This window comes from Lepidochelys olivacea (genome assembly GCF_965140295.1).
Source record: "Lepidochelys olivacea isolate rLepOli2 genome assembly, chromosome: 11".
Taxonomy (NCBI): Eukaryota; Metazoa; Chordata; order Testudines; family Cheloniidae; genus Lepidochelys; species Lepidochelys olivacea.
Genome location: NC_140421.1, coordinates 4814631 through 4839340, shown reverse-complemented (window position 1 = coordinate 4839340; position 24710 = coordinate 4814631). Strand labels below are relative to the sequence as shown.

General features: G+C 46.5%; 1 protein-coding gene across 4 annotated transcripts; it reads left to right on the top strand.

The window, feature by feature from the left end:
- Positions 1–47: 47 nt before the first annotated feature.
- Positions 48–23661, top strand: TMEM169 (transmembrane protein 169). 4 transcript variants are annotated; one of them, XM_084643530.1, is made up of 4 exons: positions 4731–4805; positions 5321–5452; positions 15635–16071; positions 19420–23661. In XM_084643530.1, exons 3-4 carry the CDS (start codon positions 15768–15770, stop codon positions 20040–20042), a joined length of 927 nt encoding a protein of 308 aa, XP_084499656.1. In that variant the 5' UTR covers positions 4731–4805; positions 5321–5452; positions 15635–15767; the 3' UTR covers positions 20043–23661. The 4 variants fall into 4 exon arrangements, with proteins under 4 accessions (XP_084499657.1, XP_084499658.1, XP_084499659.1 ...); XM_084643531.1 differs by lacking the exons at positions 4731–4805; positions 5321–5452 and adding an exon at positions 48–171; XM_084643532.1 differs by lacking the exons at positions 4731–4805; positions 5321–5452 and adding an exon at positions 1137–1224.
- Positions 23662–24710: the final 1049 nt, after the last annotated feature.

Sequence of the window (24710 nt, the reverse complement as noted above, 5' to 3'; positions counted from 1 at the left end):
TGACCCCGCCGTGGCCCCGCCCCCTCCCAGGCACCGCCAGAGGCTGAGGGCGGGAGGCGGCGGCGGCGGCGGCGGCAGAAGCATCGTTCGCCGGTCAGCGGCCCCCCGGGACGGGGACAGCGCCCTCTGCCTGCCGCGGGCAGGAGTGTCCGACCCCGGACCCAGCTGGGGGTAGGAGCATCCACTTCTCCCACCCCCCCTTGCAGACCCCCCCACCCCCATTGCAGAGCAGCAGGGGGCAGGAGCATCCCCTCTTCCCACCCCCCATTGCAGACCCCCCCTCACCCCCATTGCAGACCCAGCTGGGGGCAGGAGCATCCACTTCTCCCACCCCCCCCTTGCAGACCCCCCCACCCCCATTGCAGAGCAGCTGGGGGCAGGAGCATCCCCTCTTCCCACCCCCCATTGCAGACCCCCCCTCACCCCCATTGCAGACCCAGCTGGGGGCAGGAGCATCCACTTCTCCCACCCCCCCTTGCAGACCCCCCCCCCATTGCAGAGCAGCTGGGGGCAGGAGCATCCCCTCTTCCCACCCCCCCTTGCAGACCCCCCCCACCCCCATTGCAGAGCAGCTGGGGGCAGGAGCACCCCCTCTTCCCACCCCCCATTGCAGACCCCCCTCACCCCCATTGCAGACCCAGCTGGGGGCAGGAGCATCCACTTCTCCCACCCCCCCTTGCAGACCCCCCCCCACCCCCATTGCAGAGCAGCTGGGGGCAGGAGCATCCACTTCTCCCACCCCCCCTTGCAGACCCCCCCACCTCCATTGCAGAGCAGCTGGGGGCAGGAGCATCCACTTCTCCCACCCCCCCTTGCAGACCCCCCCACCCCCATTGCAGAGCAGCTGGGGGCAGGAGCATCCACTTCTCCCACCCCCCCTTGCAGACCCCCCCACCTCCATTGCAGAGCAGCTGGGGGCAGGAGCATCCACTTCTCCCACCCCCCCTTGCAGACCCCCCCCACCCCCATTGCAGAGCAGCTGGGGGCAGGAGCATCCCCTCTTCCCACCCCCCATTGCAGACCCCCCCTCACCCCCATTGCAGAGCAGCTGGGGGCAGGAGCATCCACTCCTCCCCCCACATTGCAGACCCCCCTCACCCCCATTGCAGAGCAGCTGGGGGCAGGAGCATCCACTCCTCCACCCCCCATTGCAGATCCCCCCCACCCCCATTGCAGACCCAGCTGGGGACGGAAGCATCCGACCCCCACGCAGGGGGCCAGCAGGTAAGTCTGATTTCATGTCAGGTGATTTTTGCTATCTTGAAGGTGATTTTCTCTTCTGCATTTGCCTCAGTGTAACTGGCCGGCTGTTTATTCCCCGTCCCCTCCCCCGGTTGCACCTTTGCAATTCCCAGGTAGGGGAGGTGCAGCAGCAGAGTTCTGCCCCGTTGTACGTGGTGCTGCGGTTTTAAATACGTGGTGGGGGGAGAGGCACCACACCTACAAACTCTCCAACAAGCTGCAGTGGGCGATCTTCCCTGCGTAGGAGCAAGGGCGCAGATTCCACCTTGCTCCTAATGCATTGTCTTATCCGGTTGAGTGTACAGATGTGAGGCTTGTTCGTTAAGTCCATGCGGCTGCAGTGTATAGAGCATCCCTAGTCTGGGTGAGAGGGCTCCATGCATGCATTTTGGAGACATGTCACCTTGCCGGCGCGTGTGTGCATATGACAAAGGGTTCCTTCCACGCGTGCACGTTGGAGAAGGGTTCATCCTTGCACGTGCAAATGGCTTATGCATCTTGGAGAGAGGGATTTCACGGCACATGGGCATTTGACGGTACCTTGCTGGCATGCACGTTGGAGAAGAGTCCCCCATTGCATGTGAGAGAATTCCATATATGTATGCAGGTTGGAAAGGGGTTCTCCCTGCAGGCATACTGGCATGTGAGTGAGCAAACTTTAGACAGAAGGGCGTTTTTTAGCCGGTCCCCTAAAATAAAACGATGCTCGCACTTCGAATATAGCAAAACAAATGAAATGGGGCTCAGCAAAGCCTGCCCTATTCTGCTGGGCACCGGGCAGGGCTGTGCAAAGAACTGCAGAAGTCTGTTGCTGCCTCTGAAATAAAGGGGATTTATGGCCCTGCGTTCAGTGACACCTTACAAGAGGAAAGGCGATATTGACTGCAAATGGCATTTGCTCCCTTTTCCAAAATTGTGGTCTTGTCCAGGTCACTCAGACATTGGGCTTTATTGATTGAGCTGGAGATAGTTACTTGCTTTATTGAATGGAATAAAGAGACTTGATCAGATGTGTGTGTGTGTGTATATATATATGTGTGTGTACATATTTTTTTTTTCTCTTTTGTTCTTAGAGGGCAACAAATAGGTCCCACCCAGCAGCTGAGATTGCAGTTCTGGAGATCAGGCACTAGGACAAACCCGCTCAGCCCCCACCCCCTCTTATTCTGCTGTCTGATCTCTTCTTAGCTGCATTTCTCCCCCTTTGAAGCTGGTGGATTCCTGCCCACTTCCCCTTGAAGAGGAAATCGTTTTTTAAAAAAGCAAAAGGGGATTATTTTCACATGCATGTATATTCCCTCTTAAACCAAGGAACGGTTTTTCAGAGGCAGAACCCTGGCAAAACTCTGGGTGTGTGTTTTGTTTTGTTTTTAACCTTATTAACCATAAAATAAAATGCGTTGCTCTGAAGTTGTATTTCTTGGCGCTTTTTCCTTAAATGACCTTGTGCTTTTTAACCATTCTTAAGAATTTTTCAAAGCCTTCATCATAAGATATAAATTGCTCATCAGAAAAAATAGCACTTGCGTTTATGTTAAGTGTGCTTAAAATAATATTTCATCTCAATTTATCTCATAACTCCTTACTTACAGGATCATTCATCCACATCCCAACTGAGTTATGCACCTATCAATCTGTAGCTTTCTCTAAGCAAATAGCAGATCTTTAATGTTGTGTGTTTCTCAAGAGGGAATGATTTTTTAAATTATATTTATCTTTCTATATCTTCTCACTTATTTTGCACAGAGCTAGAGAAAGGCAGCTTGCAGTTTTCTCTTATTTTGAGTTGATTCTCCATTATTCTCAAATAATTCCCCAATTTTGTGTGTTTTAATACACGTCAAGGATGGTATCTAGTAGTTTGTAATACCTGAGCCACATACTCTGAATGGAAAATTCTCTCTTCAGAAACAGCCATTGGTGTGATGAAATCTAACTATTATTGAAAGTGGTATAATCTGATCCTTTTAAAATGTCTTGAACACAGCCCCTTTTGTGCTAAAGAAAAGGCAGAGGTCTGGCATTTTTAAATAGTTCCCACAACAAGCCCAGTATCAGTTATTCAATTGCTGCAGGGAACGTTCAGCATTATTTTGAGTTTTGCCCAACAAAAAATAAACGCTGGACAGATCTTTCCCAATCCAACATAGATCATTTTCATTTTTAACCAGCATTGGTGTGCCTAGTAGATCCTGTGTGTTGAATAAAGTGCACAGATTGGTTTCTCTGGTGATCCCATCAGATGAGAGCACAAAGATTGAGAACATCATTAACGATTATTTCTGCATATTTTTTCACGGTAAGAGGTTACTTGGTAGAAGAGGTAGTACTAGCTGGTAAGAATAATTCTCAGTCATATGTGCTCATTAAACAAGTGAGTCAGCTAACAGCTCTGTGCCTCAGTTTCCCGCTCTGTAAAATAAAGGATAATGATAAATAAATGAAAATAAAGGATAAAATAAGGATAACTACTATTTTTCTGGTAGGTGTGGTAAAGATTAACCCTTTAACAATAAAAGCACTTACAGTATAGCACCTTTCATCTGAAGATCATAAACTGTAATATGAAGGAGTGTATACATTCACACTTTACATATAGGGAAATAGAGGTACAGTGTTTGCAACTATGCCATTGTCTTTCAGCAAGTCAGAGACAAACAGGCTTGGAATAGAACTCCAGACTTCTGATTCCTAGTCTATGCTGTAACCATCAGACCATGCTGCCTTTCAGATTCATTAATGTTTCTATAGCATTTTGAAGTTCTAAAACACTGTATTAAAGAGCTCAATTGAGGCAAAGTATAGACTGCTGTGGATGGCACTCTAAGACATTCTTTAATTATCTTCCACGTTGCCATGATCTTGAGGCCATATAGAGCTCCATTAATTGCCGGTGGCTGCCATACATATCCTAAATAGACTATATCAGACAGATCTTTAATTAATCCCAGAGACAAACACTCATCTATGTTTGCAAACTAGGTCTTCAGCTTCCAAAGCACCTGCTTAACTACCAAGCCACAAGCCATTGAGTAAAATCTACACCACTTACATGTTTTATCAGAGTGAAGAATATCAAATGCCTTCTGTCATAAATATAAAGGGAAAGGTAACCACCTTTCTGTATACAGTGCTATAAAATCCCTCCTGGCCGGAGGCAACATCCTGTTACCTGTAAAGGGTTAAGAAGCTCAGCTAACCTGGCTGGCACCTGACCCAAAGGACCAATAAGGGAACAAGATACTTTCAAATCTTGCTGGGGCAGGGGGAAGGTTTTGTTTGTGCTCTTTATTTACGTGGTTGTTCTCTCTTGGGACTGAGAGAGGTCAGACAGAAATCCATCTTCTCCAGCCCATCCTAATCCAAGTCTCCAATATTGCAACCAGTAGAGGTAAGCCAGGCAAGGCGGATTAGTGTATCTTTTGTTTGATGTGAATTTTCCCTGTGTTAAGAGGGAGGTTTATTCCTGTTTTCTGTAACTTTAAGGTTTTGCCCAGAGGGGGATCCTCTGTGTTTTGAATCTGAATACCCTGTGAAGTATTTTCCATCCTGATTTTACAGAGGTGATTTTTTTACCTTTTCTTTCATTAAAATTCTTCTTTTAAGAACCTGATTGATTTTTCATTGTTCTTAAGATCCAAGGGTTTGGATCTGTGTTCACCTGTACAAATTGGTGAGGATTATTATCAAGCCTTCTCCAGGAAAGGGAGTGTAGGGCTTGGGGGGATATTTTGGGGAAGACGTCTCCAAGTGGTCTCTTTCCCTGTTCTTTGTTTAAAACCCTTGGTGGTGGCAGCATACTGTTCAAGGACAAGGCAAAGTTTGTACCTTGGGGAAGTTTTTAACCTAAGATGGTAAGAATAAGTTTAGGGGGTCTTTCATGCGGGTCCCCACATCTGTACCCTAGAGTTCAGAGTGGGGAAGGAACCCTGACACCTTCACTCTCCCATCAAGAAAAGTTACTTACTTTTTGCTGAGATTTGCAATAGTTCTTAATCTGTTATAAATGCCATAGTTTAAATGTTTACAAAAATTAGATCAATGTTTTGTGAGCATTTGCCTTAACTGTGCCTTGCAGGGACCAGTTCTATGGGGTAGTGGAGAGCTCCACTTCTTTCCCTCCCTTAGGACACTGCCATTTATGAAACCGAAATCTACCCACTAAGACCTGGACCAAACCCACCAATGTCTGTTCATGTTGCCACCACAGGTAATGACTCAGGTTCCTACCAGTCTTCATTGTGTTTGAACCAGTGTATTAAATTATTTCTTCACAGCAGAGTTAACCCAGGCTCTTACCCAGGTGTTGCCTCTCGCCTGACTACCGTCCACACACACAAACCTCTCATCTCGGTTTAGAGGTGCTTTAAACCTAGCTTGCTGGCACAGTTAGGAGATATGGGTTTGAGCCTGGGTTCTGCTTTAACCCAGGCTGGTAACACACCCATTTTGCAGTGTGGACACGGACTAATCAAAATAGGTGCAGATAGTCCTCCAGTGTCTTCCCACAGTTCCTTCTGGGCCATACTTTCTTCCCCGCTACCTACACCTTCCTTCTGTACCAGAAGTCACCTTCTAGTTTATGTACACCAGTTTGGCATTTAAACCCCACATTGTATGCAGCACTTCCACAGTATTTGAACAGTCTTTGGGAAGGAGATAGGGGAATGGACCAGGGAGGATGCAGTGGAGGAACCAGTGTGGTTTCCTTAGCAAGGTACCGTGCTGCCAAGATGCCTTCCACTGTGTCTCATGCCTTGCATCTGCCTCCTGTTGCCAAAATGAAGGTTGCATTAAAGCCAACAGCTGGATCAGATCATCATTCACAGTAAACTCCATGCCTGCTCATGGGTTGCAACAGAGGCAGAGGACAGGAAGTTGTTTACATTAGTGAGCTGGCAGGCTAAGAACACTTCCACACAGGTCTGTCCTTCCTGGGCCAAAGTTCTCTCACAATACACCGTGAAAGAATTCAGAGAACTTAAAGCAGCGCTAAGAGCCTGGGGATAGCCACCCAGAAGTCCTAGCCTAGCTCCTCAGGTGGGCGAGTGCAGCACTAGCGTGGATGCAGTCACACAGGTCTGGGACATTTTAAGCTTTTGCAGTAGGGCCTCTCTATCCAGGCTAATATAACCTGGGTACTCGGACCTGGTAATAGTCTCCCAAGCTGACTCTGCAGTGAAGATGTACCCTTAGAAGTGATATGCTCTGTGTCCTACTGCTGATCCCCTGAGCCATCCAGTTCCTACCTTTAGAGGTTCTCTCTAAATATCCTAGATGATATTTATTGTGTGATGTGTAAGCAGTCCCGGATCACTCCCTGTGGACACTTCCAGTTCTGTCAGGTTACCCCGTGTAGCTGTTAAGTAACTGTGGGCCAAATCATGATGTTCTTACTCAGTTTACACTCAGGCAGAACTCTGAATTGAAGTCAGTGAGCGTATTGGCCTTGTGTAAACATTTTTCAAAAAATTCACCTCTACATTTGGTTTTAGACAGCCGTCTCCAGTGGACCACACAGCAGTGACCTTTAGCTTTATAATTAAAAAAGGAAAGTCGTCTTCCTCCATGTACCTTTCTCCCCACATGGGTTCTCCCACACATTGCCTTGTTAAGAGAAGGACTTGTAAGTCTCCCACCCCTTCATTCCAATAACCACATTCCAGCCCTTCCCCCTTTCCAAAGTTTTCTAAGTGGCTACAAATTGTGACTCATCCTCTGGTTGGGTTAGCAGAAGCCATCATCACAGCCCATGTTGCATTATGGGTCAACGAACCCTGGGTACAACAACTGGCCATCAGCAGGTCTTTCTCGCACATGCACTCCATTTAGAGGTGGTTCAGCCCTAAAGGTGGGATGGCTGGGGAAAAAACAGCTGTTTCCAAACTCTGCTTCCATGTCATCCAGCAAATAGCATTGCCTTTGGGCTGGCAAATGAAATCCTTTCAAATGAGCACTCAGTGTCTGCTGTGTTAAACATGCAGGACTCTGAGCCCACTGGCTGAAGTAGGAAAATGGGGACGTTTTGGGGGTGTAGAGGGATGGGTGGAATTGGGGCGAGGAGAGGAAAAAGTGTCTTCACTTTGTTTCCAGAAGAAATGTAAGCCCAGGTATTAGGTTGAGATTTTCAAAGCAGTCTAGTACATCTTCTATTAAAATTATTTGTATTACCATAGCATCTAGGAGCTCTAGTCGTAGACCAGAACCCTACTATGCTAAACATTGTACTGTGAGATGTGTGTCTAAATCTCTTAGATTGCTTTGAAAATCTCAAACTTTTTCTCCCCCGAGGTTATTCTAATATCAAAATCTCGGGTCTCTTCAAAAGCTCATGTACATGTGTCACTCGTTGAAACTTCTGGCACAAGATAATACATGATAGAAAACCAGTCTCATTCCTGTGGATAAACTTGGAAGCTTTGCATTCTTTGTCTGAAAATGTTTCTTTATCCTCTTCTACCAAATCTGGACAAAACAACCTGGAGGCTGGGGTGGAATACACTCTGGTACATACTATCTTTGTCCTAAATAGGTAGATAAGCGGTGTTCAGGGATTCTCCATAAGGGAAAGTTTTATGCAAGGGAATTTAACAAGGCATTTTGTTTGGCTTTTTTAAAGAACAGCTTTTCTTGTACAGTGTCTGCCAGAGTTCAGTAAGGCTGCTTTGCACGGCAGCGTTATCTCTTGACATTTGGGAAAGTTATGGAATAATGGAGAAAAAAGAACTAATTCATAAAACAGATATTCTGTAAAGCACCCTCAGTGGAACGACTTAAATAAATCCTTTGAAAATGTCATCTAGAAACAACTGAGTGATACTTTGGAAAACTCCTTTTTAAAACGTTTTGGCTGCAATGTATCCTATAGAATGTTACTAGCAAAGAGTCAAGTCTGTCACAAAAAGGAAACGCAAAAGAGGCCCAGTTCAGTGGTCTGAGTATAGGGCTGAGAGCCGGGAAATCCTGAGCTCTAGTCCTAGCACCGTTACTGATTCACTCTGTGGCCTTGAACAGGTCACCTGAGTGTCGTCACCTGAAAAGTGGGGCTAAGAACAAGTATCTCTCGGTGGTGTTGGGTGTCTCAATTAAAGAATACCTGTAAAGTGTTCTGTGATGGTCAGCTATCTTACTGTGTTTTCCCCTCTGTTCTGTTCCTTGAACTGATATGTTAAACCACTATGCTCTGCTCTTTGAAATTGTGCTACAAGATTGACGTCTCCTGTGATGCTTGCTGGGCATGGCCAGTTGGCGCTGGCCTGACAGAGGGTCAGTGGGATTGCTTATCACTTTGTTTTGAAAAAATGTTTAAGTGATTTGGAACCATCAAGGTATGCACAGAGAGGAAGGATGGTCCAGTGGTTAGAATCCTAGCCTGCGACTTCAAAGACTTGTGTTCAATTCCCTGCTCCACTACAGAATTCCCGTGTGACCTTGGGCAAGTCACTTAGGGCTTGTGTAAATGAATGTGTAGCTCATCGCAAGCTTGGATGTAACTCCATGTTGCACTAGCCTGCTGGGCACTAAGCAGGGGTGCTGGAACAATTTTTATAGTGAGGGTGCTGAGAGCCATTGAACTAAACTGTAAACCCTGTATATAATGGAAACTACTTCAAGCCAGGGGGTGCAGCAGCACCCCTATTTAGGGTTGCAGACGTCCGGTTTTCGACCAGAACGCCCAGTCAAAAATGGACCCTGGTGGCTCCAGCCATCAAAAGTCCAGTCGGCGGCACAGTGGGGCTAAGGCAGGCTCCTTGCCTGCCCTGGCTCTGTGCAACTCCCTGGAAGCAGCCGGCAAGTCTGGCTCTTAGGCACAGGGGCGATCAGGGAAGCACCGTGCGCTGCCCCCAGTGCAGGCTCCGCAGCTCCCACTGGCTGGGAACCACGGCCAGAGGGAGCTGCGGGCAGCACACACTGTGCAAAGCCGCCTGGCCTAGGGGCTGGACATGCCGGCCGCTTCCGGGAGCAGCGCGGAGCCAGGCCAGGCAGGGAACCTGCCTTAGCTCCACTGAGCTGCCAACCAGGAGCCGCCTGAGGTAAGTGCCGCCTGGCTGGAGCCCGCACCCCAAACCTCCTGTCCTAGGTTGGAACCCCCTCCTGCACCTCTGCCCCAGGTCAGAACCCCCTCCCGCACCCCAACCCCCTGCCCCGGGTCAGAACCCCTTCCTGCACCCTAACGCCCTCCCAGACTCCACACCGCCTCCTGCACCCTAATCCTCTATTCCAGCCCTGAGCCCGCTCCTGGAGCCCACACCCTGAACCCCTCATTTCTGGCTCCATCTTGGAGCTGGAGCCCTCACCCCCTCCCAGCCCCCAACCCCCTGTCCCAGCCCAGTGAAAGTGAGTGAGGGTGGGGGAGAGTGAGCAGCGGGGGGAGAGGGGGCTCAGAGACGGGGCAGGGGTAGGGCATCAGGGAAGGAGTGAGGCGGGGGCGGGGCAAGGGTGTTCAGTTTAGTGCAATTAGAAAGTTGGCAACCCTACGGCTAGTTCCAGCACCTGTGGCGCTGTATGTCTGTGTGGACCCTGCTGCTGTGCGCGAAATGTTCCCTACTGCACTTCGATCTAGCCTGCTTTGAAAGGGGAGTAGGTCAAGGCACGCTAGGGGGACTTTTTAACGTGCAGCAGCCAGAGTTGCCATAAGTACTGATAAAAAGGACTTAAGTATAAGTGCCAAGTACACATTGCAGAAGTCCTTATAAGTACAGGTGAGCCATGGAAATCATGCTTATGTATTTATAAGTAAAAGCACGGGTACTGTCAACTCCCGTATTCCTTGCAATTGTCCAGTCTACATATGGACAACTACCTGAATAACGTGAACACACAGTGGAAGAGAGAGAAGAAGAGTAACAAGGTGTTATTCGTATACATGAACAATGGATTAACAATGAGAAAATATCTTATAAATGTAAATACATTCACACACGCATGCCCCCCCCCCCGAATGTGGGACAGTTGGGAGGGATGTGATTGTTTGAAAAAGCTCTTGCAGAGGGGGAAAAAGTTGCTTGTATTTTAAATACCTTTTAAAGTGTACTTAAGACAAGTACTAAGTACATAGTGTTTAAAATTCTTAAGTACAAGTATGTAGTGTGCTTCAAAACAGGTAAGTACAAATGTACTTAGGTGCACGGGAACTCTGGCAGCAGCGGGATCCACATAGACACTTAGAGTGTGGCAGGCTAGTGCAAGGTATATTTACACCCCAGCTTGCAGTGAACTAAGCGTTCGTTTAGACAGGTCCTAAATCGCGCTATGCCCCAGTTCCCCATCTGTCAAATGGAGATCCTGGCACTTCCCTACCATGTAGGGATGTTGTGAGGATGAATCCAGTAAAGATTATGAGGTGCTCAGATACTATGGGAAACAGAGGCCAGATAAATACCTTGAATAAATGAGCAGACATAAAGCTGGCACATGTAAATACCAGCTCTTATTATGGTTACCTTCTTCCCTCTTATTATTTTGCATGTTCATTTGTTGCACCATACAGTCTAATTTCAGACAAATTATTCAGGGCAGAGATCTTGTCTTGCTATTTGTTTAGACGGCATCTAGGAAGGCAGGTTCCTGATTTGCTTGGGACCTTGGTGTACTACAAATAAGTAAGAAGGAGTGCTGGAAGCGCTCAACATACTGGATGTATTTATCTGTTTTATTTTCTGTGACTATAAACATAAATAAGTACAAAACTGATGCTAGTTAGTGTCCACTGCTCACACTGTCGTCTCACCTCGGCTCTGTTATGAACAATCCCCAAAAGGCTGTGGCCAGAACAGAACCCTGGTTTTAATGTACCAGGGATCAAAGGATTTTCTTAGCTTTCTGAGAGGCTTTTTCTCGTACTCTGTTTTCGTGAGCAGAATAATATCTTATCTTTTAATGGAAATAGGATCAAGCCTTTCCATTGACTTAAAATAGTGCAGGAGAAAACCTTGAGACCCTTGTGCAACAGAGTCTAATGTTGTCATGACCGCCCTGATCAGCAGAGCTTGCTACTGTGGAGCCTGCCCAGGGTTCTTCCATCTGTGTTCTCACGGAGATTAATAACCAGTTGCTTGGCTAATAAACTGCTGCATGCTCGCTCTGAAGCCCTGGCCATTGTCCTCTTCCTTACCCCCTGTCGTGGATTATTAGATTCGTGCCTGCTCTTGTGCTCTCATGGGGAGTGCAGTCTACTCTGATGATATGCGTATGGAAATTATCATGCTCCACCTACACTTCGAGACTTCTGCGGGGTGGAGTTCTCACTGGGTGATCGACAGAAGTCAGTGCAGAAAATCACCTCTGAAGCAGGATTGCCAAAGCTCGCCAGCGCCAAGTGCCACTTTTGAGGTGTGAGGGCTGCACCCAGTCTGCATAGCTTTTACAAAGAATGAGATGCTCGTTACTGTGCTATCTGCTTGTGTCTGTGTCTTACGGAGCCTTTTTTTGAATGGATAGAAACTGCTCATTGTTCGAGTTCACTAGTGCTGAGTACCAAATCCCGAGGCATTCCAAGAGAGGAGGAGCAGGCTTGGGCTCCAACCTGTTGGATTCACCCGGGCCCATGAACTGCCCCAACATCTCTGAGTTGACAGCTGAACCAGAGGGTGGACTGTACTCTGGGCACCCTATTCCTAAAGTGTTGCTTTTATTGATGTGAGAGAGGGTGCCATTGCTTCCCAGGCAGGCTGAGCATGAGGGCAGGCAAAACACCGGCCAGATGTATGGTGGGGAGACAGCTGATTTGTTTGTGGTGCAGGGTGATCATCGTATTTTTTTTTAAGTTCAGAACAGACACCCGTGATCATCTAGACAGACCTCCTGTATAACACAGGACTTCCTGAACTAATTCCGGTTGGAACTAGAGCAGATCTTTTAGAACAACTCCAATCTTGATTTAAAATTTCCCTGAGATGGAGACTGTAGCACAGCCTTTGGTAAGCTTTTTCCAGTAGTTAATTACCCTCATTTTTAAAAAATTGTACCTTATTTCTAGTTAGAATTTGTCTAGCTCCAACTTCCAACAACTGGATTTTCTTGTAACTTTTGTCTAGTAGATTGCCAAGCTCTCTCTTATCAAATTTCTGTTCCCCATGTAGGGACTTATAGACCACGATTAAATCACCTTTAATCTTCCCTTTGATAGGCTAAATCAACTTCAGGAGCCCAAATTTGTTAGTCTCTAAGGTGCCACAAGTACTCCTTTTCTTTGTGTGAATACAGACTAACTCGGCTGCTACTCTGAAAACTATAATACATGTTTTCCAATCCTTGAATCGTTATTGTGGCTCACCCTCTCCAATATATCGGCATCCTTCTTGAAGTGCAGATGCCAGAACTGGACACAGTATCCCGGCCGCAGTGCCAAATACAGAGGTAGAATAACCTCCCTACTCCACATTCCTCTGTTTATACATTCAAGGACAACATGAGCCCTTTTGGTCACAGCGTCACACTGGGACCTCAGGTTCAGCCGGTTATCCACCATGACCCCACATCTTTTTCATTGTAACAGCTGAGGGCGCTGCATTGGTTTTGCCTTCAATTTTTGTGTGCGTTTAACCTAGGTCACAGCTGAATATACTTAAAAAACAAACCAACCCCTTCCCCCCCCCCAACCCGGTCTGTGGTTTTAGGGCTGTTTTTAACTTCTACTGGCAAGTTTTGTGTGGGTTGCTGTTCAAGGGTTAGGAGACTTTCTGTCTACTCTTTTCAACACAGGCTGAGAACCTGGAAGTCCCAGATTCTAATCCCAGCTTAGTTTCTTTCTGTCTGTCCAGTTTTTTAGGGGGTTGCCCATCATTGTGGCATCTGAGTGGCGCCAGGCCACTGTGCTGCAGTTTTCCCCATCCCAGAGGGGCATTAGGGTTAATCAGCTGCTCTGTGTGCAGTGTCTTTCAGGTGCAAAGCATGATGTAAGTTTTAAGTATTAGTACTGGACTTTTCAGGAGAACCTTAGAGGAGTGTATTCATGGGTCCCAGGCAAGTCTCTGAAGAATAGCACCACTTGCATGAATTTACTCCCCAGCCATTTGTCCCCTCAGCGTGCGTTTTTGAAAAACGCCTCTCTCAAAATTTAAACAAGTTCCTGTGGACCTGGACAACTTCCAGAGTTAGTATGTCAAGAGCGGACTCTTTGCGCTCTCTCTGAAATCAGTGGGTGGTTTGAACTGGAGGGCAGGAGTATTTCTCTATTCTTGGATAGTCCATTGTTCTTTTATATTGATTAAGGTATGGAGTGTTAACACCTAGTTAACTAACTTCCCAAGAACACTGCTTCTCTATGTAAATGAGACATTCTACAATGCAGAGAAGCAGCAATGTCCCCAGGAAGGAATCACTCTTTTTTCTCAAAAAAGAAAAGGAGTACTTGTGGCACCTTGTGGCACCTTTTTTCTAGTTGCTTTGTATTTTTAACCTCCTTCTTTCTTTTACGTGACCCCTCCACAGGCTCTTTCACAAGGTGCAGAAGGGGCCAGGAGAATTGCTATATGATTTTTCTTTGCCTCTATTTAGGATTGGATGGTAGTACTATCCCAAACTCTACCTAAAACCAAACTTCACCCACAAAAGACACCATGCTAGATTGGGCTACCACTCAGAAAAGACTCTGCACTTCTTCAAAATATCATCCCTATTCTTTCTTGCCTGCTTTAATAAGGATTGAAATGATTTAAATCAACATTGTTAACTTTACTAAGGTGTAAGAATCAACCCCTCCTTGAGATGGCGTGTCATTTCATCCCCTCTTGGCGCTCCTGTTTCAGGCAATCTGTCAGGAACATTGCACTGGTTTTACTCCGCTGACAATTTGAAGGTTCTGTTTGCAGCTGTAATGGCTGGAGGCTTGTGCCAAGATTTGCAAAAGTCCTAATTATTTTTGGGTGCCTAACGTACGCATCTTTAAGTGTCCTGCTGACCCTATTATTGGAATGCCTCTTTGCACACTTCCTGATGACTAATGAAAATTTATTTTCTATATGTAAAACTTCAGTGATCTTTTGATTTTCAACTTTTCAAGCCACCCAGAGGCAGCTGAACACAGTCTTTCCTCAGGTATTCAAGTAAAACAATTAAAGTTTTACTACAAATCTCTGTGTGTGCATGTGTATAAGAGAGAAGCATAAATAAAACTTTAGATCAACCAAAATAACTCCCACCCCACCCCACCCGAATCCCCAAAACGTGTGACTTTGTATTTGTGGGAGGGTCATTTTAGACTATATAGCTGAATCTAAAATGTTCAACTTTTTCCCAGCATTTGTTTAAATAAAACAATGTCTCCACATTTAATGGGCTGTAAATTATGATGATGTCTTTAAATTCCTGTTGAAGGACTGCTTCATGCATTAGGCAGGACTTTAATGCTCAGTCATGCAGAGTCTTCTGATCATTTAAATGTTCAACCTAGATCTGCATTGCTGTATTTAGATCTCCACCAAAGTATCTGCCAGTGCTATCTCCCAATCGGTCTCTTCATTTCCTAGATTGAGTCTAGTCTGAGAATTGTATGGATCCTGTGGATGCAGGGATCGTCCACCAGGATGCAGTTTACACTGCTTGCATGCTGAGGGCCTGTTCCTGTGTCCTTTACTCAGGCAAAACTCCCATCAAAGTCAGTGGCATTTTTTAATATTAATAATGGCTTTGCTTGAGTAAAGAATCAGGCCCTGAGTTTTTTATATCGATTGGTAGTAAAAAAATTTCTACACAACCAAAATACTTCATTGTAATTTTTTATTTTTCATGGAGTCGTCTTGATTTTACCCCCCTCAACATAAAACTCACATTTTAAAAAATGCTTATGCTTGTTACTAATAGAAATGCAGATTATTAAATTGCAGGGTTTTTAAAAATCCGGTTGACTTTTCACCGTGTATCACATCATTCAATTACTATTTGCATTAACCTCATCTTGCATAATAAATCTATGGTTTGTCTAGATTAAGGCAATTTGCACCATAGTTTCACTGCTGCAATTGTCCAGTAGGGATCCTAAATTAGTCAGTTTCATGTATGTTGCTTGCCAGTTTCACCTTTTTGTTCTACTGCCAGTGCAGTTTTGCTGGCATTGCAGAGGAATGTTAATATCTCCCAACAAACCGTGCTTATTTAGTCTATTCCTATTAAACACCCACTCCCATCCTGGCGGCTTTTGTTTCCTGTATTTAAATTTGGAACATACATTTAACCCTGGTCCATATTAGAAAATTTGTATTGGTGTAACTAAATCCGATTTTAAAATCAATAAATGTAGATTCACGTAAGTCAGTTTAAATTGCGCTTAAACCAATTTTGCTTAACGTGGTAAGTTAGCTGGAAGTGCCTCTTTAAAAATCCGCAGGAACCTGCTCTTCTACATGGAGTTAAATGTGACACTCTATTGATTATTTGTCCTCTCTCATTTTAGGTTGGAAATGGAGGATGTCTGTTGGATGCTGTGACTAGGATGCTTTCGCAAGCCAGAGCATCCCTGCTAATCATTGCCTGATCAATGGCTCAGAAGTGCAGGAGCGGATAGATTTTTAAACACCTCCTCAGAGATGCCTGATGAGACGCTTCAAAACAGCAGCGGGATGGAGGAAGCAGTGCAGAGGGAGAACAAGGCTGGAACACGCAGCCCGCACCGAGGCTCCCTGCGGAGAGCTGTGGCTACGGCAGTGACCTTTGATGGAGAAGCCACTATGGACAGAAGGAAAAAGAAAAAGAAAGAGTCCCGTCCAGAGTCTATTATAGTTTATCGGTCGGAGAATGAAAATAAGGTGGAAGAAGAGCAGGCGGATGAGGAAGGAAGGGAGAGAAGTTCAGAAGAAGGCTCTAAGTTCTTGGGAAATTCCGTGGCAGATGGTACGTATCCCCAGAAGCTGCAGCTGACACCCAGATTCAACTAGCCATTGAGCCACTGAACAGTAAAATATATTGATCCGTGTGTAAATAGGGTCACTAACTCTTGCCTGTCTTTTTTTGTTGTTTGTTTGTTTCAAAGGTATGGGGAAGGATAAAACTTCTGGAAGTCTATCCTCCTCTCTTGCGGCTGAGTGCTCTGAAGCACCATGGGCATCCATGGGACTTGAGGGCACAAGCCCCTTTTCAGATGTAGTGTTTATTAGGGTACATGCTGCAAGTTATTTTTTGAGCTTCTGTATCGTTACTTTTTGGAAAATTGGGCATTTTCAATTTACAAATCGAGGGTCTTTTTTTATGGATTCAGGATGGGTGGGCTGGTCGGGGAGCACAGGAGGAGAATCCAGGGCCGCCTTTCCAGCTCCGCTACTGACTTTTGATGTGACCTTTGGCAAGGCACTTTAACTTCTACTCCTCAGTTTTCCCTGTCGCATAATAGCGGAGAGCAAGTTTGAGAGGCTTCAGACATGAAAGTGCTTTGAAATCCCAGATAAAAGGCACCAGGGGTTATTTTTTGGTCTGTTGTCTTAGCCACTTATTTGTTTGAATATCCTCCCCATTGGTCCCCCTCTTCTTAAATCTTTTTTTTTTTTAATGTAGCTGCTAATTTAGGGCCTGATGCAGTGAGATGTTGAGCACACCCTCCTCCCATTGACTTTGGGATCAGGCCCTCTTCCCTACTTAGAACTGCATGTAAAGCAAATGGATGGGAACTCGGGCTCTAGGTTGATCAATTCTAGAGGCTCTTTCTGGTATAGTGCCATAGGGAGAGGGCATTGGCTGCAGCCTCCTGTTGATACCGTCTCAGCATAGCTTCCTCTTTGGAAAGGGACTCCTTGTCAGGGTCAACGGTGAGCACTTTCAGAGCTGCTTTCACCCAGAAGGGCAGCTGGAGATCTCTGCACGGGGGCGAGTCCCTGCCAGGTCTTCCAGCCCTGTCCATCTATTCGGACTCATAGCTGATAAGGAAGGAGAGTGGTGTTGTGTGTGGGTTTTTTTTTTTTGCGGGGAGGGGGTGCTAATAAATAAGGAAAATTGCAGTGCACGTATATTCCATTCCTTTCCCTGTGCGGAATGCACTGCTGGTATTCACAGTCCAGTTAGATCGCTGCATCTCAAACCTACTGTCCTGCTGTGTTTTCAAGCCTCAAAAGGTTTGCAGACAGTGGACGCTTCAGTTTTAAAGTGTGTGCCATCGTCCCTTCATTGATGTCATAACTGAATTGCTACTTTCCCTAGGGAATATCCATATCCTGTTTTAGGCTTGCAAACTCGTCTATTCTCACCTCTGCCCGTGCCTTCCTCTGACTTGAGCAACCACTCCTCCGCCCAGTGTCCCACTCAGGCAATAAGTCTGCTTGGGCTAGTCAAGCCAGCTAACGATCCCCGTATTCTTCCAGGACTGGGCTGGGGATGGGATTTGTTCTGTCCCTCACTATGGAACTCCATCTCCATGTTGGCTGCCTTTAGATTATGCTGCAGGTCCCAGGGACTTCTGTTGTCTCTTTCTTGCCCGTTTTTGGCCCCTTCCTTTGCTTTTTGTTTCTGTTCTCTTCCTGCCCCTTCCCCTGACTTTCTCCAATGTGACTGGATCCTTTGTGGTGGTGACTAGTTTGCCTGGGTCTGTCTGTGTGCCACATCGTTTGATATTGGGCCCTATTTGGGCTGATTGACTTTCCCTTTAATTCTTTTAAAATGTCTCTCATATGTTTATGGCTCGTGGAGGAAAACGTTTGCAATAGGTGCCTTACAGAGCAATGAAATAAATATCTTTAACCGGGACTGTTGCAACTCCCTTCTCTGTGGCCTCTACAATCCCAGCTCTCCAGCAAGGACAGATTGCTCCCACCTGCCTTTTAATAGGTCCAGAGAATGTAACCACCACCACCTTCATGAGCTACATCGGATTGCCCAGACTTGTTTTGAAAACTCTCTGTGGACTTGCTGCAGCCTAAGTAACAGACCTGGGGCCAAATTCAGAATTGATGTGTAAGGGCGTATAACTGGGACCCCTCTAACCACTGTGTAAGGCAGGGTTGGGCAAACTACAGGATGGATCCGTCCCGTGAGCTGTTTGCGCTCCCACTGGGGAGCGAGATCTGGGGGTTGGCCCACTCCGGCTGGGGCACAGGGTCGGGGACCGTACCACGTGGCTCCCAGAAGCCACGGCATGGCCCTCCTCCGGCTCCTACATGCTCAAATGGCCCCTCCGGCGCTCCAATGGGAACTGCAGGGGCAGTGCCTGCAGATGGGGCAGCGTGCAGAGCTGCCAGACCGCGCCTCCGTGTAGGAGCTGGAGAAGGGACATGCTGCTGCTTCCAGGAGCAACCTGAGGTAAGCGTCGCTCGGAGCCTGCGCCCCTGAGCCTCTCCCCACGCCCCAACCACCTGCCCCAGCCCTGATCCTCCTCCCGCCTTCCAAACCCCTCGATCCCAGCCTGGAGCACCCTCCTGCACCCCAAACCTCTCTTCCCCAGCCCCACCCCAGAACCCACACCCCCAGCTGGAGCCTGCATCCCTTCCTGCACCCCAACCCCCTGCTTCAGCCCGGAGCCCCCTCCCGTACCCTGAACTCCTCATTTCTGGCTCCACCCCAGAGCCCTCACACCCTCCCGCACCCCAACTCCAATTTTGTGAGCATTCATGGCCCGCCATACAATTTCAATTCCCAGCCATGGCCCTAGGGCCAAAATGTTTTCCCACCCCTGGTGTAAGGGGCTCTGAGTTGATGTAACTTAGAAGGCTTAAGAATGGGGGCTATTTTAACTTAGTCTTATACCCTTTAGTTGCTTTTCTTGCTACATCTTATCCCTTGTCATGCAAATTATACCAACTTAGACTTTCCTTCCCCCCACTTCTGAATTTGGCCCACTGAGTATATTGTGGTTGGTGTAACACGCATGTTGAGGGGACCAGAAGAGAAAGTTGCACCATTTTAGAGTCCCCTCTGAATCTGGCCCATTCTCTTTCCTCTACCATCTCCCCTCTCTTCCTATAGCAGCTGCCTCTTGTTTTTCCTTTTACACAGCCTCACCAGTACAGAACCTTCTCCACTCCTGTCCTCTCAACCAGCGTCCCTGGATAGCTCCACATTTTCTTCCATTGTCCTGTGTGATCTCCTGCTTGCATCTCTTAGCTTCCCTTGCCCTGCCTTTTTTATATTATTATTATTATGATGATTTGAACGCTAACTGTATTGTCTAATTCCACGCAATGTCTTTGGGGATTTGCATGAAATGTACTTTAAAAAATAGTTCTCTTGAATGTTGATGAAATTTATCTCCATTTCAAGGTGCCTGGAGCATGCCCTTAGACAGCCGATATGTTACTTTAACTGGAACTATCACAAGAGGGAAGAAGAAGGGTCAGATGGTGGACATCCATGTTACGCTAACCGACAAAGAGCTACAGGAGCTGGCTAAGTCAAAGGAGCCTCCAAAAGATGAGACGCCAGAAGGGAAGAAGACTTGCGACATTGGATTGGACAGGGGCCCCCATGTCCTGCTCTGGAGCATCATCTGCCTTCCTGTCATCTTTGTAGTGTCCTTTGTGGTTTCCTTTTACTACGGGACCATCACTTGGTACAACATCTTCTTGGTGTACAACGAAGAGAGGACCTTCTGGCACAAGATCACCTTCTGCCCCTTACTGATTATCTTCTATCCTGTCATAATCATGGTCGTGTCTTTCTTCCTAGGCTTGTATACGGCAGTTACTCAGATTGCGTGGTCCTTCGGTGGCTGGTGGCATGCTGTGAGTGATATGGAGAAGGGATTCTGTGGCTGGTTGTGTAGCAAGCTGGGCCTAGAAGACTGTTCCCCATATAGCATTGTTGAGCTGCTAGATTCTGACAATATCTCAGGTAGTCTGTCTGGCAAAGGCTCTGCACAGGGTGTTGAGACTTCAACAGTTTGAGGCTTTGTGCTGCCTGTCTCTGACTTTCTTGTTCACATGTATTCTGAATGGTGCACCACACAAAGAACTATGCTGCCTTTTTTATGTTGGAGCACACACATAGAGAATGCAAACTTGGGAGTTGGGGGGAAGAGGGGACGTGAAATGTGTACAGAGCACCAAAAAATGCCGGATGAGAGTCTGGCATTTGTTGTCAGGTGAACATGCATGGTTATGTCATAGGGCTGCTTAGCTGATCTCTTTAATATTTGGTTTTAGCAAATCACAACTGTATGTAATTGTGAGAAGATCCAGGTGTGTGGGGTTAAGGTGGGAAGCTGTATAGGTATGTTGGGATGAGTGGCAAAAGCCCCGTACTTCTGCAAAAGGCCGTTCTAGTTTTAGGGTGGAAAGGATGGACCATATAGTGATTATAGACCTAGCTAAAGGAGTCTGTTCTCTGGACAATCCCTGTACCCAACACCTGCTGAAATCAGGAGATCTGTGCTTATGTGGTGCTAGAGGCTAGATTGAAAAGTGCATGGTGTTACTAAAGTTGTCTTAGAAACCAGTTGTGACAGGTTCGGTCACGGAGACCCCCTTGGGACTGTCACCTGATGTGCTGAGACTATCTCTGAGCCATTTTTCTCTACCAACGTGGGATTCCGGAACCCTGCCTTGTTGACACAGACACGCTAGCCTGATGCAAGACAGACCCAGGTCTGGTCCATGCCCCTAAAGCTACAGACTTTAACCAAAAACTGCTCAGCAGGTCACCTATCTCCAGCACCGAGGCACCCAGTTCCCAATGGGATCCAAACCCCAAATAAATCTGTTTTACTCTGTATAAAGCTTATACCGGATAAACTCATAAATTATCCCCCCTCTATAACACTGATAGAGAGATATGCACAGCTGTTTGCTCCCCCAGGTATTAATCACTTACTCTGGGTTTATCAATAAACAAAAGTGATTTTATTAAGTATAAAAAGTAGGATTTAAGTGGTTTTAAGTAATAACAGACAGAACAAAGTAAGTTACCAAGCAAAATAAAACAAAACACGCAAGTCTAAGCCTAATACCTTAAGAAATTGATTACAGGTAAATCTCACCCTCAGAGATGTTCCAGTAAGCTTCTTTCACAGGCTAGATTCCTTCCTAGTCTGGGCCCAGTCCTTTCCCCGGTACAGTCCTTGTTAGTTCCAGCAGGCATTTTCGGTGAAAAGCAGAGGCTTTCTCGTGACTGGGACCCCCCTTTGTTCTGTTCCACCCCCTTTTATATCTTTGGCACAAGGCAGGAATCTTTGGTCTCTCTGGGTTCCCACCCTTCCTTCTAAATAGAAAAGCACCAGGTTTAAGATGGATTCCAGTATCAGATGACATGTTCACATGTCCTGTGAAACCCCTCCATTCTTCCGGGGCTGGCCCGCATTTATACAGGAAGCCTTTCAGGTAAATAAACCATTTACAACCAATTGTCCTAGTCAGTGGGAGCAATCAAGATTCTAAACCACCATTAATGGCCCACACTTTGCATGATTACAATAGGACCTCAGGGTTATACTTCATATTCTTAGTTTCAGATACAAGAATGACACATTCATACAATTAGGATGAGCACACTCAGTAGATTATGAGCTTTGTAATGATACCTTACAAGAGACCTTTTGCATGAAGCATATGCCAATTACAACATATTCACACTTCTAAACATATTTTTGCAAAGCATATGGAGTGCACCGTCACACTGGTATGTTGGGAAAGGTGTTTCACAAGTTCACACCAATGCAACAACCCTTGCAAGTAGTCTGGCTGCTGCAGCAAAGAATGTATAGTGGTTTGAAAGGCAACCTCGATACTGAATATCTGGTTTGGTGTGCAAGCAAAAGCTCAGGTTGTGTCAAAAGGTTCCTCCTTTAGCAGCATAAGAAAGAAGCATCTCCACTGAACAAGAACCAGGAGTTTGTACTTGTGTTTGTGTGGAGCAGTAGCACATGTAGTTAGAGCTGCACAGGTGATATGTGCAGAGGGAAAGTCTTTCTACATAGATATGAGGCAACGGAATGGCCTGTCTTGCTGTCCTGATAGGGCAGTGAATCTGCCCCTTGGGAATGGGAGATCCTGAGCCAGTGTCATTTAGCGCGAATGCAAAATGCATTAATGTCTCTGGCTGGAAATCCCACCCCCATTACTTGACTCCATACAGTTAATTATACTGAGCATTGATGGACTTCAACCTTCATTTTAAGTCTGTCCCCTTCCCGCCGTATTTCATTGTCATGGATGTTTTTCTTCTTTTGGAGACATTCATGGTGTCATCACCTCCTGGCGGAACATTTTTAAGGCATTTAAAGACTGGCACAGAAGCTCCTGTCTGATCCCTATCTTGACTGTAACGTTTCGGACTGGGAAGGTGGGTGGTAATTGAGTTACAGGTGTCCAAAAGGTAGCTGTAGTTTATAAGTACTCTGCACACACATACCTCTACAGCAGTGGTTTTCAACCTTTTTTTCGTTTCCAGACCTCCTAAAATTGCTGAATAGAGGTGCAGACCCCTTTGGAAATCTTAGACATAGTCTGTGGACACCCAGGAGTCCGTGGACCACAGGTTGAAAACCACTGTTCTACAGCAAAGTGGGTGCCAATGAAAGGCCTGGAGCCTGAGCCCTATACTTCCACATCCCCAAGGTACAGACATTAAGGGCAGCAACCAATCAATCTTCCCCTTCACTGCCTCACTCCCAGCCTGGAAGGGCCCACCAGTCACATGCGTGGAGATAGGTGATTCATAGTCCGTGTGCAATCTATTCAAACAATGTGGCCTTCATGGATGTATGCACTTTTCTCCCCTACCAGAGGGCTTATCTGCTTTAGTCTTGGGGTTGCTGAAAGCTTGTTTCTCACACAGTGGGCTTAGCGGGGACACTGACCTTCCCAGCATGGGGACTTGGCTTGTTTAAAACTGTTGTGTGTATGCCTGACCTCTTCCTTCTGCAGCTCACTGCTGGGCATTTGCGACCGGCCGGATAGGATGCAAAGCAGCCTGCTGTAAGTACAGCTGTATTTCCACATCTGTGCTTGCTCCAGCTTCACTGTTCTGAATCTGGTGCCTGGAGAAGTAAACAAATGACAGCACATTGGCAGGCAAAACAGCAAAACCAAATGTGTGCCAAAGAGATAGGGAACAAAATCCCAGGAGCAAAGAGATTAAAGCCAGCCACAAACAGAGCCTCTCGGCTTCCGTGAATAGCATCATATGTTAAAGAGAATCTCCTGGTCTCTTTTCACATCAAACTAATCTCAGTAGAATTTTACTCCTCCCGACACTGATCCCTTTTTCTGGGCATTGATCAAACCTCTGCTTACATCTGTAGTTGTAACAAGGATTAGGATTCCGACTTGCAATTGTGTCTTGTAGGAAAATGAAGAGAATGCCGCTGGCTCCTTGGACTTCCTGTACAAAAATCTAAACTGCTGGGCACACTTTTGTGCCCAACACCTGGGAAGCCCCTAAACATTTGGGAGATTTCTGAATTTGTAGTGCCGGTGTCTTTTAAGGTTTCAGAGTAACAGCCGTGTTAGTCTGTATTCGCAAAAAGAAAAGGAGTACTTGTGGCACCTTAGAGACTAACCAATTTATTTGAGCATAAGCTTTCGTGAGCTACAGCATCCGATGAAGTGAGCTGTAGCTCACGAAAGCTTATGCTCAAATAAATTGGTTAGTCTCTAAGGTGCCACAAGTCCTCCTTTTCTTTTTGGTGTCTTTTAAATCACTGTGCAATGTTCAGCTCCTAAACGAATGCTCCTTAACTTGGAAAGAGTAGGTGTAATTATGGTAGGGGAGACAGAAACTCTGGACCAAAGACATTTGAACCAACTCTGGACTGAAGCACAAATTGTGCCAATCTGTTATTCTTTGGTCTTATCCCCTCAGCCAAGGATCTCAAAGCACTCTGAGAACTTCTGTGAATCCTTGCATTGCCATTGCCAGGTGGGGGTGCTATGCCTATTTTATAGGTAGGGAACTGTGGTATGTGGAAGCTGAGTGACTTGCTAAAGATCACCCAGCACCTCACTGGTCTAGCCATGAATGGAACAAGTGAGTCCTGACTCCTGGTCTCCTCTAATAGATATGGTCTATTTGCAATTGTCCAGTAGCCCAGTCTCACTCCAGTAGCAGCTTCTTAAAGACAGTGGGTCCTCTCTGGTAGGAAACAAACCTTGTGAGACAATAGGAAATACCTTCCTCTCAGAAAATCACAACTCTATTCAGCATTGGGGCCAATTCAAGCAAAGCTGGTGCCTCCCACAAAGCTGGTCTCCTGGAGTCGTTTTCCTAGGGGCCTGACCCGCCGCTTTTTCCTGTCTTCTGACGTCTGTAGTAAGAAATGAAGAGGTAAGTGGCTGAGCCTTGGCAGTCTGTTTCAATTGGCCCAGGGCCACTGATCCATTCTGAAATACCTCACTTGGGAACAGCAGGTGCACAGAAGTCTGGAAGAGCTTAAGTTGTACAAAGCTGGGAGAAGGTTAGTCATGAGAACGCTCCCTTATGAGACACTGCCAGCCTCCTATCCTCCTTACAAGAGCACCAGGTTGATTCAGAAGACTGTTTTGTTTACTTTGGGTCTGCTGCATAGAGTTCACAGTGGGTGCTGGGGCCGGGAAGGCAGCCAGGCAGGCATCACTGCA